Source organism: Lathyrus oleraceus, chromosome 1, assembly GCF_024323335.1.
Source record: "Lathyrus oleraceus cultivar Zhongwan6 chromosome 1, CAAS_Psat_ZW6_1.0, whole genome shotgun sequence".
NCBI classification, from domain to species: Eukaryota; Viridiplantae; Streptophyta; class Magnoliopsida; order Fabales; family Fabaceae; genus Lathyrus; species Lathyrus oleraceus.
The window spans coordinates 10974381-10988268 of NC_066579.1; the positions used below are offsets into that span (position 1 = coordinate 10974381).

General features: G+C 34.0%; 1 protein-coding gene across 3 annotated transcripts; it reads left to right on the forward strand.

Annotated features, from left to right (window-relative positions):
* The first annotated feature begins 8441 nt into the window (after window positions 1–8441).
* On the forward strand, window positions 8442–12058 carry LOC127126377 (eukaryotic translation initiation factor 2 subunit gamma). 3 transcript variants are annotated; one of them, XM_051055402.1, is made up of 10 exons: window positions 8442–8663; window positions 8927–9009; window positions 9314–9427; window positions 9598–9659; window positions 9937–10049; window positions 10135–10237; window positions 10330–10557; window positions 10651–10869; window positions 11055–11315; window positions 11417–12058. In XM_051055402.1, the coding sequence occupies exons 3-10, from the start codon at window positions 9322–9324 to the stop codon at window positions 11723–11725; spliced, it is 1401 nt and encodes a 466-aa protein (XP_050911359.1). In that variant the 5' UTR covers window positions 8442–8663; window positions 8927–9009; window positions 9314–9321; the 3' UTR covers window positions 11726–12058. The 3 variants fall into 3 exon arrangements, with proteins under 3 accessions (XP_050911359.1, XP_050911412.1, XP_050911291.1); XM_051055455.1 differs by lacking the exon at window positions 8927–9009 and having other exon boundaries at window positions 9298–9427; XM_051055334.1 differs by lacking the exon at window positions 8927–9009 and having other exon boundaries at window positions 8443–8663.
* Window positions 12059–13888: the final 1830 nt, after the last annotated feature.

Sequence of the window (13888 nt, forward strand, 5' to 3'; positions counted from 1 at the left end):
ACCTCTATGTGCTCCTTCTTGCATCACCGTGTGAATCAATAAATGTTTGGGATACAACCTCAAACACTTAATTCCTTCCTTTTTAGTTTTACCCTATAGCGGCAGTACTACTAGCCCGCGTACTGGTAATAGCCATCTTACTCTTGGGTTCATCTTTTCACCTTTGCTGGAGTTCAAAACAATATCCTTTGGTTTAGACCATACTTTCTATCACACTCCTTTTCATCTCCCACTTCTAGTTCTTCAAACTACGAAGCTCTGAATTCCTCATTGAACTATGAGGATACGTAGGCATGAGGGCCCCAATCCTCACCGAGCACTTTATCTATTTTTCTTCCTTTCCCATTCTTTTTTGCGAGTAATATTTAGATAACACCTATTCGAGCGAGAACAATCAAAATGGTTCCCATGAAGTACCATGGATGTTTGGGGTGCTAATACCTTCCCCTTTCATAATCGACTTCCTTACCCAATATATCTCTTTCCCCTGGGTTTTATCGATGTTTTCCCATCCCTTAATGGATAAATAAAGTTCGATGGTGACTTTGTTGTATGTTCGAGCGTGCGATACGTTCGGGTATATTTCCGCTAGCTTCAATATTCAAGCGACCAATCTCCATTAGGGTGCACCATGCCAAGTGTCAAGTTGCTCATGATTAAATGTTGCTCATGCCATCATCTTCGTGCCCAGCCAAGACAACCTTGCAAATCACATACAATGCACTATTATAGTCATTCAATATACCATGCACAATCAAACATGTTGGCTCAAATCAGTTTGCTAAGTAAAAATCTCATAACCTGGCTTCACAATTCATATTCAAACCATATTTTGGAGCCAATCAAACATAAGGCAAATATAGACCATGTTACACAAATTATCTTCATTATGGGCCAACTGACATCTCAATCATGTAGTAGGCCGACATCTCACTAAACCTAAGTTTCTTCTTTTAACATTTAACTTCAGTAGGTTTCTAGCATTACGCTAAGTTAAGTTCAAGTGTTAGCTAATCACACTTGGTTTTCAATTAAACTTCATCGTGGTTCTCATTACCAAATCAACAAAGTACAACTCATTAATTCATCTACTACTGTGGCTAAGTGACTTTTCTAACAGAGTTGCATCATATATTCATCATTAAATCCCATTAACTAGTTATGTTTCACTCTAACAAATTGATTCATAATGTCCTAGCAACTAACATACCAAAATTCAAGCATGACAGAAGGTAACAGAACTTCAATAGATTGCTAACTTCAATAATTAACTTTATTGATTTTTCACCAATTGAAGTGTAATACAGCTAACAACTAATTATTTCCATATGACAATAACAGACCTTAACTAGATTTTAACATTCATTACACCTTTGATAGCATATTCACTAACTGTAACTACTTCTAACAATTCTAAATTCTAACTATAACTTAATTGAACCCTAACATAACTAACTGTGTAAATCATAATTAACATGGATGATCCTTAACAGACTCTTAACAAAGCATCAATATCATCAACTAACTTTATCATATTTCAAACTAACTGCACTAACCAACTCATAACATAAATCAACTGAATTCAACTAACTCAAACTGAATTTTAACAGAATTTTCTAACAGAGTAGTAACTAACTCCTCGAAAAATGCATTAACTGACCTCATTACAGAAATTTCTAACAAAGTTATAACCTTTAACAAACTTGCACAAAGAAATTTAACATTGCCCTAACAACTTCCCCAACTATCCAAATATGTTATGATTCCATCACTCTATAAATTTAACTTTCATCATTCATAAAAGAGGGATTCAATCATTTTCATTCACCACACAATCACTCTGCACAATTCACCATTCATCAACATTTCCACCAAATCAACCTTTAATTATTCTACAATCTTTGTCCAAATTTCTCACCAAACCCTCACAAAATCTCCTTCGAAATACTTCATCAAAGCTTCACATTGAAGCTTCAATGGAGTAGAGCTCAGTCACATCAACATCTGGAATCATTCTCCAATCAATGCATAATCTCACACCACTCTCATCACAAAATTCTCAATCTTTGCACTCTCATCAAAATCCTCTCAATCTCTATTATCTCAACTCTCTCCGCTCACACGCATCAATACCAAGTAAACACACATCAACACAAGTCGCCTACATATTAAGGAGAGAGAAGAAGAAGAAGAAAATAACAGTGCAAATGGAAAGGCGAATCGAATTACCTCTTGGAAGTTTTCAGGATTTTCTGCTATATCATCATCTTCTCCACTACAACAATCATCGGGACATGCCCCTGTCTCGATGGTTAGCTTGACTCAATTTTCTTGCTTAAGTCTCCTTTCCACTATGTAAATATAGTAATTGTGAGCCAAACCTTTAGGGTTTGGACTCCGGTTGATGCATTTCCATCATTTAATTCTAGTTTATAGTTTTAGGGTTCTTCCTCTATTGGCATCAATTTGGATTAGAGGCGAGGTTTCGGCGAGAATATATAAGGGATTGTGAAAGAGGGAATCACGATGAGCATTGTTATGTAAACTGGGAAGGGTTTGGACCTCCGCCATCGCCAGAAGCGATTTCCGACGCGGTAGAGTGGTGGCTTAGATTGGATTCTCAACGGGTTTGGAAATTGGTTGAAGCAAGATGGAATAAAGTGAACTGGAACTATTCTCCCTCTCTTGTCCAACCTATTATGGGCTTAGATCCTTTAGGCTCATTATTTTTTTATTGCGTACACCTTTATCACTTGCCACCCCTCCCCCTGAATTTTCACAACAACAATAGAATGGACACACTGCTAGGCCCAACACCCTGAACTCTTCCATACACACTGCACATCATGTTGTACCCCATTGACATATTCTTTTTTTTTATTTCTTTTAAGTCTTGTTTTTACTATACTTTTTATTCCCTCTTTTTTGGTGTACATTTTGATGCATAAAAAATTCATTTTAGTAAACACCCATCATAGCATACCCGATTTCCATTTCTTCAACCTTCCTTAAGCCAACTTCTTATCTACTATTGCCTTTTAAAGAACTATTCTTCACAACCACCGGTATAAGTTCCTCAGATGCATCAACTTCATTAAACACTTCTGCCCTGACCCATAAATCCTTCACCAGTTGAGGATAAGTTGGTCCATTCAGCATATTAAAGATATGATCCCACTCTTGAATTTTGAAGAAACTCCATAGATCATACCCATTTTGATCTAATGAATCAAAATCAACAATTTGTTCCACTAAAAGCTTAAAATCATCTTGATTCAAGTTCTTGACCTTAGGCTTGATGTCATACTTCTATCAGAGGTGACATTCATGTGTGCATATTGAGCATTAAATGAGGACACCATTCTTGAAGGGAGTTTTTAGGGTTTCTAGGGGTTTTCTGAGAAGGTTATAATAAAGTGTGGGTAGTGATAAGTGAAGTGTGTGTTTCTGATATAAACGTGTTTTTTAGTGAAAAAGGAATTTCAACCAACAATAACATAAATGAAAAAGAAACAAACAACAAATAAGTAGACACTGATTACAAAGAACAAATGAGTTTTTACCCAATAGTTGCAATCCACATGTCAAAAGACGTTTCAAATATCTGACACGTAAGAGGATAAATGCTAGAGGTAGCAGCCAAATAATGTCCACTTGTATGCATATCACATGCACTTAGCCTTATTCATGGTATCAAAGGTTGAGATGCATTAAAGACTATATATACATCAGAAGCTGACTCAAAGCATTCTGATCAAGGTAGCTTCTGAACAACATCAGACTCTGATATACAATAAGGTTTAATGGCCAACTGATAGAAGTAAAATTATCACTGTAAAGTGTAATTCTTATTTCATAAATATGAAGATCTTCAGGCAAACATTTAGCAAATATTAGGATTAGAAACTATCTAGTAAAAAGCAGAGATAAACTTACCTCACAATTACCAGTATCAACTTTTGAGATTGTCCAAGAGGAACTTTGTTGTTCCAATAATTCTCTTTTGACACTACCATAAGTCATTTTAGACTTCTAAAGATAACTAAATAAACTTCATAGATTGAGCCACAAGTCTGAAGCACCAGTTCATAATAGGAGAACATCAATCTTCCTAGTACCAATGAGCTTGTGTTTCTGATTTCTTCAGGATTCCACATCTCTTTCCTCTTTCAGAGTTAGGATTAGGAATGCATGCCTTCTTATTTTTGAAGGTTATAAACAACCATTATCCCGGAGCAGTTGTTGCCTTGTTATTTCCTTTAAGCCCATTTGTATAAAAAACAATTGCACTCTTTGGTACCCATACTATTATGGGTCCACTGAGATTAATTTTGCAAGGTTTCTTCTTGCTTCGTGCCTTAGTCTTATAGTAAGGTTTAGACTCGTTCCTGACACTTTGTATAGGATAAGTTTTAACCTTAACTTCTGAATCTCTAGAAACCTTAGATGCAATAGTCTTCGATTCTAAGTTCTTCAATACCTTAAACATGGATGTCTTATATTCTAATTTACCTAGACCATTTGACTCTTGAGTTTAAGATCTTGGTTCTTTAGAGTTAAAGAATCTCCTGTCATGGATTCTGATTGATTCAGAATTTTACCCTTTTCAGTAACAGGTATAGAGTGAGCATATAACCCCTTTTTAGAAGTGTTTGAAGAAGAACGACTTGGTGGTTTTACCAACACATTAGTCCTTGGATTGTAAGGCTTTTGATAATACCCATTGCCTTTTCCTTTGCTCTTACTTACTTCATAGATCATGAGAGCAAGTTTGATTCTTTTAAACATACATATAATGAAATTTTGAAGAGCTAATTCATTCTTATCCAGAGTTTTGTCAGACATGTCTTGTGCTAAAGCAATTTGATCTTTCTCAAGTTTTTCAGAATTTTCTTTAGAAATTTTTAATTTACTTTTCAGAAGATCGCATTGCTTTGTTAGCATTTTCACATGCCTGGATTTTTGCTGACATATTTCCATGGAATTAGGACAAAAAGCACCCAAATCAAATATATAGAGTTAAAAAAGTACCTAATTTATGTTTTCTAACTCTGAATCAGAACTCGCTTCAGATTCTGAATCTGAAAGGATTGAAGTCATCAGGGCAAGGTTGGCTTCTTCATATTCGCCTTCATTGTCAAGTTCTTCCCATGTTGCCATGAGAATCTTCTTGAACTTTCCTTTGAAGTTGTTCTTCTAGAAGTTTTCCTTCTTGCTTTTGTCTTTATGGAGATCAAGACATTCAACAATGAAGTGACCGGGCTTGTTGCAGTTGAAATAACCATCATGATTTCTACTCCTAGATCCCGACCCTTTCAAGCTATCTCTCTTACCAGAGAATCCGATCTTCCTTATGGCCAGTTGTCGAAATCTTTTGATGATAAAAGCTAGTTCATCATCATCATCATCAGATTCTTCATCAGAAGCTTTATCATGAGTGACTTCTTTGAGCTTCTTAGTTTGAGAAGATATCTCAAATCTCTCAAAAGAATTTAAACCCAAGGCTTTAACTTGCTTTTTAGGCTCATCTCTGTTTAGCTCTATTTCATGAATTTGGAGGCTGCTAATAAGACTCTCAAAACTTATAGAGTTTAAGTATTTAGCTTCTTGAATAACAATTACTTTGGGTCTATATTTAGCAGGAAGAATCCTAAGAATATTCTTGACATGATCCACAGTAGTATAACTCTTGTTTAAGACCTGAAGTTCAGACATAAGAACTTGGAATCTTGAGAACATAGATTAATTGTTCTCATCCTCTTTCATTCTGAACAACTCATATTGTTGAACCATGAGATTAGATTTAGCCTCTTGCATTTGTTGATTACCTTCATAGATAGCACATATAAATTTAAAGATAGTATGAGCAGTAGACTTGTTAACACACAAAAGTTATCCTGGTTCCTCTCCTTAATTGAGAGTAGTCAAGTCCCATTGCCTCAATAAGAGTTTTTTATTATAACCAATCATATTACAAATGCTTAAGCCACTACTTAAGATGTCCTTCTCAAACACCCCGAATGAGACTTATTTGCTTAGGCCCCTGCTTACGACTTTCTACTTAAACCCTCTTATTCAAAACTTCCTTGCTCAATCTACCTAGAGCGAGACTTCACGCTTAAACCCTCAATTCAAGACTTCCTTGCTCAATCTATTTAGAATGAGACTTCCTGCTTAAACCCTCGGTTCAAAACTTCCTTGTTAAAGCATGCAAGCGAGATACTTCTTCTACTTTAAATAAACTGTTTAGTAGACAAGATAACTACTATACTTTGACACACAATAAAAAATATAAAAATTATGAAATAATCACAAAGGTTTCCAACCTTTCTAAGATTTCTAAGATATATATCTAAGATAAGAAATCTTAAGATCTTATGCTATAACAGTTGCAATAACAACTCAGAGTTATGCTAAGATCTTTGTATTTGTTGTGATGTTGTAACCTTCTTTTGAGTCTTCAGATTCCTTTTATAGAGACAGAGAAAAAAATCGTTGGAGGTTTAAACAACAACAACCTTAGCGAAGAAGTATGCCAAGAGAGACGTTGGATAGTTGCTTTTGGTCTTGAGCTTTATCCATTGAATAATAGCGTTGCTCTCAGTATCTTTTATCATACTAAGTATTTACCAAAAGGTAGAACGACCTAAAGACATCACATCCACTTTTCTCGAGCCTTGCGAAGCTAAAACCCTAGTTGAGTTTGTTAAAATTTTTGGGGCTTTGATTAGACAAGATAATTTCAAACCAGCGTACGGATCAACTGCTCTTTACACCTTCAGAGTATAAGCTATCATCAGAAGCTGGCCCATAGGGCAAGAGTCTGATACCTTCAGAGGCGATGAACAAGTTTAGGTTCTGATCAATCAGAATCAGACTTTGTATTACTTCTCCACATATGCTAACAATCAAGATTAGTTCTTATACTTGTGATTCAACACACTTAAACAAAATGAGCAAACCCTTTTGTTCTTTAAATACTTTGTTATCATCAAAACCTTTTAAGGAGATAAATAAGTCTTATTATAACATTCCTTTGCCGTTACACCATTCTTTATATGTTGACAACAAAAAATGTTTGAGTGTGCGGTGTGTATTATAACTAAAATAAATGAAATTATAAAAAGGAGCTAAACATTATATATGAGATGATTAAATGCACAAGCCAAAATAACCTATTGCTACTAAATAATTATTGATTGATTCAACTATACTTAGAGCTCGGTATATCAGTTAAAACACGCAAATCAACCCATTTATTTCACGACCCACATGATTTTTGGACCATTTTTAGTGCATTTAAATTTTGACTTGTGTGGGTTTGACCGGTTACATCGTGAGTTATGCGGGTTTAATCCACAGACTCACGAGTTCGTTCCGAACCCATCTAAAAATCATTTTTAAGAATAACTAATACATTTTTATTTCTTATAATTTTGTTCATGATAATCTCTTTTAGCAAAAAGTGTAACTACAAGTACATAAATATTACAAATGATTTGTTTGAAGAATATATTAAAATTATTTATGTGTATCTATATGATTTTTTTTATTAATACTTATCACTTATAAATTTTATTTTAAAATAATCAATTATAATATTTTCTATTTTAAAAAATTGAATTTTCATATTACTATTTTAAATATCTTTTAACAAAAATAATTTATTTATTTATTTAGAGGCACACAAGTTATTCGTAGACTAATATAGATCAAGTCACCTAAGTGTTTCATAATTCATTAATAATTGTGAGCGGGTGAATCTAATCTATTTAATATACAAATTTATTTAAAATAGATTAAATATGATGAGGTAATTGTATAATTTTATCATGAAAGCAATTGTATAATTTGAATATCAAAATATAAATATTCTGTCCCATAATTCAGTTGATCATTTCATACATATTAAAAATTTATAAAAATGAAAGAGAATATAATATTTTTATTGAAATACCAATTATCAAGTATTGAGAGTGATAAAAATAATAATAATTAAATGGTATAATTGAAAAAAATTAATTTATATTATAAATTAAAATAAGTCATTTATTTTAGATTATTTTATTATTTCAAATGAAATCACTCACATTGAGACAGAGAAATATCCTATACTATAATACATTAATACATATATTTTAGAAAAAAACAATACATATACTTTAGAACAAAAAAATAATACATATACTTATTCTTGTCTTATTTTTTATTATTTATAATTTATAAACATTTAAAAGACACCATAGTTAATATCAAAATTGTAGAAATTTTTTTAATGTCAAAATATTATCTCTCTTAATTTTGACTTAAATTTTTTATTTCTTAATATATTTTTTATTTATTTATGATAAAAGATTATATGTTTATTGGATTCAATTGTACATGTTTGGCCCATAAATTCCCCACGAATAACCCGAAACCCATAAAAAAAACCCAACACCCACAAACACCTATTCACTTTCTGCTGTTCCTAAACGCTAGCAAAAAAAAACCTAGCCACCTCCAAGAACCTCAAAACCACATACACAACAATCATCAATCGAGGTTCGCTTTCGAAGAGGCTCTTGTCGTGTCTGTAACCTTAAACAACAAACCTCTCTTCTTTCGTCTTTCTTCTTGCATCAGATTTGCTCACTGTAGCTTCTCTACTCATCCACTAATTGGTAATCCTTAATCAACTTTTTTTTTAATGTTTTTTAAATTTATATCTTCGATTTTGCACTCAACAATTTGATGTTTGTGAAATTGTTATGTTTTTTGTATGAATCATTCAGAATTGTTATATCTGAGCTTCTTTCCTATCTAATGGTGTTGGATTTTAATATGTTTACGCTATTGATTTGTGTTTTTTTTAAAGTTATAACCATTGTATTTGATTTTGAATGAAAATTGCATTATCCATTTCATAGACTTACTATAGTTGTAGGGTTTTACTCCAAAACTGAAACTTGAGGAATCAATCTATAAATCTGTGATATCTGAAGGGGCTTCTGTGCAATTTTTCCTCATGTAAGAAAGTTTTAGCTCATAATGCAAAAGAATAATCAATATCTATATTTGGGCATTAGTTTTTATTTTTATTTTTAAATAGTTTGTAATCATACATGTTTTATCTGATATGATGGTTGGTAATACAATATGACATACTGGAAATAGGTTGTGTTATATTCATATAAATGTTTTTACAACAAAAATGTGGAGTCATATACATGTTCTTGATTTGTAATATGTACATGTAGATTAGATAATAATTAAATGAAAAATGATTCTGTTAATAGTTCTTTTACTGAATTAAAGTTTTTATTGGAAGCAGCAGCCAAAATGTCGCGGAAGGGGTTGATGGAACAAGACCTGAGTAAGTTGGATGTGACAAAACTGCATCCACTTTCTCCTGAAGTCATATCTCGCCAGGCTACTATCAATATTGGTAATATATTTTTATCACAGTTTTAGGTTTATTTGTTTCTATATCCTTACAAGCATATTTCGAAATTTGCTGCAATCACATTAGAATTCAGAACTTAAACAGAAATGCGTAAGTTTCTTTATCATCGACTGAGTGTTAATGCTGATGGGTAATGAAAATTATCCTTGCAGGCACCATAGGTCATGTGGCACATGGAAAGTCGACTGTTGTGAAAGCAATATCAGGTGTTCAGGTATGCTCTTTATTAAGTTTTTTTCTACACTCTGTGTGTGTCTAAGCATGGCGGCGGTGTTTAGCTGTATATTGTAATTGGTTAATGTGTAATTTATGGTACATGGTATGCGGTTGTTTAACTGGTTGATTGGATTTTCTACCCTTTTATTTTGTATTGTCAGTTTTGATAAAGTATTATAGATAGACATATTATATGTATTTTAATGCATTTTCCTCGAGCTTCGATAATGGATAGTTAGACCGTTGACCTCTGTTTTCTCATGGGTGGTTTGCAGACTGTGCGTTTTAAAAATGAGTTGGAACGTAACATTACAATCAAGCTTGGTTATGCAAATGCAAAAATATACAAGTGTGAAGATGAGCGGTGTCCAAGGCCTATGTCCTACAAGTGGGTATTATTTTATATTTTCTATTTTAGCATTAGTTCATTCAACATTTGGTGGTGTGATAATTATTTTTTTTCTTTTCTGCAGGGCTTATGGAAGTGGAAAGGAAGATAATCCTTTGTGTGACGTACTAGGGTTTGAAAATTCCAAGATGAAATTGCTGAGACATGTTTCTTTTGTTGATTGCCCAGTAAGGTCCCGAACCATCATTTGTTATTCAGGGCTGGTTTATGCACACTTATGAAATATATGTTTGCGGTTTTTCATATTTCTATTCTGTAGGGACATGATATTCTCATGGCTACTATGCTTAATGGAGCAGCAATCATGGACGGTGCTTTGCTACTCATTGCTGCTAATGAAAGCTGCCCGCAACCACAAACTTCTGAGCATTTAGCTGCCGTGGAAATTATGCGTCTACAGCACATAATTATCCTTCAGAACAAGGTAGACTTGATTCAAGAAAATGTGGCAATCAACCAGCATGAAGCAATTCAGAAGTTTATTCAAGTAAGTTTTCTACGCAGATGTTTATTTATACAAATGAATCTCTTTTTCAGCAACATGAATGACACAATCTCCTTTTTCTTGGTGTTTTACCAGGGAACTGTTGCTGATAGTGCACCAGTAGTACCTATTTCAGCACAATTGAAGTATAATATTGATGTTGTGTGTGAGTACATTGTGAAAAAGATCCCTATCCCTGAACGGAATTTCATTTCTCCACCTAATATGATAGTAATTCGGTCATTTGATGTCAATAAACCCGGTTATGAGGTTGATGAAATAAAAGGAGGTGTAGCTGGTGGAAGCATTCTAAGGGTAAGTTTTTATTTGGTCAATATTCTAAATAACATGCTTCTTTTTCTGTTATGTTCAGACCAATTTAATATGTAATGATGAGTTTTCGATTCGCCGAGACCAAATTCTTGTTTATCATTGGCCAAGTTTTGTGGTTAGACATTTGACACTATTTTTAAGCGCATCTTACAATTTGTTATTTGCAGGGTGTTTTAAAGGTCAACCAATTCATTGAAGTTCGACCTGGAATAGTTGTTAAAGACGAGAGTGGAAACATCCGATGCACACCTATCTACTCGAGAATAGTTTCATTATATGCTGAACAAAATGAGCTTCAGTTTGCAGTTCCTGGAGGCCTTATTGGTGTTGGAACAACAATGGACCCCACCTTGACTCGTGCTGACAGGTTGGTAGGGCAAGTTCTTGGAGAGGTTGGATCACTGCCCGAGGTTTTTGTGGAACTTGAGGTACCTGACTATGACTTAACGTCATGAGTGTTGATCTTTTTTCTGTTATGAATCATGAAAGACGGGTACTTAGTTTCCCTGTTATGCACATGGTCTTGCAGGTAAACTTTTTCTTGCTTCGACGGCTTCTTGGTGTCCGGACAAAAGGTTCGGAGAGACAAGGAAAAGTCGCAAAACTGGCGAAAGGAGAGATGCTTATGTTGAACATAGGATCAATGTCAACAGGTGCCAGAGTGGTTGCTGTGAAGAATGACTTGGCGAAATTGCAACTTACTTCCCCTGTGTGCACCAGCAAGGGTGAGAAGATTGCTCTAAGTAGACGTGTCGAGAAGCATTGGCGTCTTATCGGCTGGGGCCAAATCCAAGCTGGAATCACCCTTGAAGTCCCTCCTGCACCCATTCTGAGTTGAAAGAAAGACAGATAAGAGACAGCTACAACCTTTTATAAAAACCTGAGATGGATTTAGGTATGTGGGAAGAGAAAAAACTGTTGGGAACCATTTTTGTGAGATGGAGATTATTGTCAATTTTTTGTTTTCACATTGTTGCTGGTTACCTATTGTTGAAATTGTATCTTATGCTGATTGAGTTTAGAATGCGAGTAAGTGTCTCAGCCATCACTTTTTTTCATTCAATTGTCACCTTACCAATAATTAATCTAGGAATCTTGCTATACAGTGAGACATTTCATAATTCATTCTGTAAACATGTCCAAGCAATGGTTGAAATTTTTTAGAGTGGTACACTGTCTGGTCCTTGTTATTATTCCTTAGCTCTTCTCACAAACATAATCCTTAATTTTAATATCGTAAAACAAGTTTCATGTTAGTTGTGTAAAGGGATGACAAAGTCGATAGTGGTTAACTTTGGATCATTAGTTATCTTTATTGGATTTATTATCACCATGATGTTTCTCCTTCATGGTCTCGAAAATCAAGTTATCACTATTTTGGGGGAAAGGTGAAGGTTTCACTGATTGTCTTGTAAGAGGCTCAAATGATATTCTTTTTTGCATATCAAAAAGTCATCCATGGTTTATCCAAAATCATCACTGTTCATTCATTCTTCATCTATTTCTCTTTTATTATTGTTCATCAATGTTCACCTCTCTCATCTATTCATAACAGAGTTCTCTACTATTTTGCCGTGTTGCTCTATTTCTCTTTTATTTAACAACTATGACATTATCTTTTGTAAGTTTGACAGTTTGCCAGAAACTTTCAACAATAAAAGATTTTTTAATCCTATTGACGACATTTAATACATAGGTTGGTAGTGTAACTCCTATAAAGATCAAAGCAAAACGCTACTGATTGTTATTTTTGTGAGCACCCTTTAACTAGATGAATAACACGAGCTTAGAAACATTAGTAGGGGATAAAGGCCGAAGTTGCCGTTGGGCTAATAAACTAGTAAGAGTTTCTAGACATAACTCTAGACTTGCTACAATAATGTGACATTGACTTGGAGTTGGAGGTAGAAGAGAAGAGTTTGAATTAAGTGATGAGTAATATGATATAAATGTGGTGAAACATAGAAGGGAAGATCAGGCAAATATAAATGTGAATTAGTCATGTTTATTTATGTTTAGAATATGGTTTAGTCATTTTAAATACATTTATAATTTGATTTGATGGGAATTTATATTGATTATGTAAGTTATTGGAACTTATTTTAAGTATTTATCTTGATTTTTAAAGCTTTCAAAATATTGGTCATTCCACTAGGGTGATGTAGCATTTTGAGGGTCCGCTATGCACTGCTATCCGAGATAAACAACATAGGGAACAGCATATTCGATTGGGAAAACCACAAAAAGTTGTGACATGCAATCTGTTTCATTTAGAAATGATTGAGAAAGACTAGTGGATGACTATATAACACCCACGTATAATATACATCTAGAAAATACAATATACACAGTGTAATTGGTATTGGTACACATAAGAGCCTATCAACAATGTTATATATACATGTCTAAAAAAAATAATATTTATAAATGGCACATGACATACAAATGTGCCTAAACAAAATTAGGATCTAAAAACAGAGTCCAGATGATCCATATCGGAAGATCACAATTCAAAAAGTTCGATCGCCAAAACATAATCAAACAAGCTTATCTCTGCCTTTATCATGCACATAACTACCTGAAAACAACAACAATAATAGTGAGGCGGGATATTAATCTCAGTGGGTTCCTATCATATGTGTTCACTCGGTTCTAAATGGATCTCTTATCGATTCTTAACTTAAACCATTCTACTTCGTCCTACTTGTGCACACTTACACAATAGAACAAGGACTTAAGCATCTAAGAAAACTTATGCTTCGTATGAAAAACACACAACATGACTTCACATAACTCAAAGAATCACTATTCAGAAATACACAACAAAGTATCTTTCCCCGACCGATCCCACATCTAGGACTATGGACACGGGTCGCAGATCTCTGCTTCCTCGGACAATTTCTCCTTGGCCGATTCGAATCCATAGACTATGGACACAGACCACGATTGTCCACATAATAAGGATTGTCTCACCGGTCGACCCAAACCCACCGAATATAGT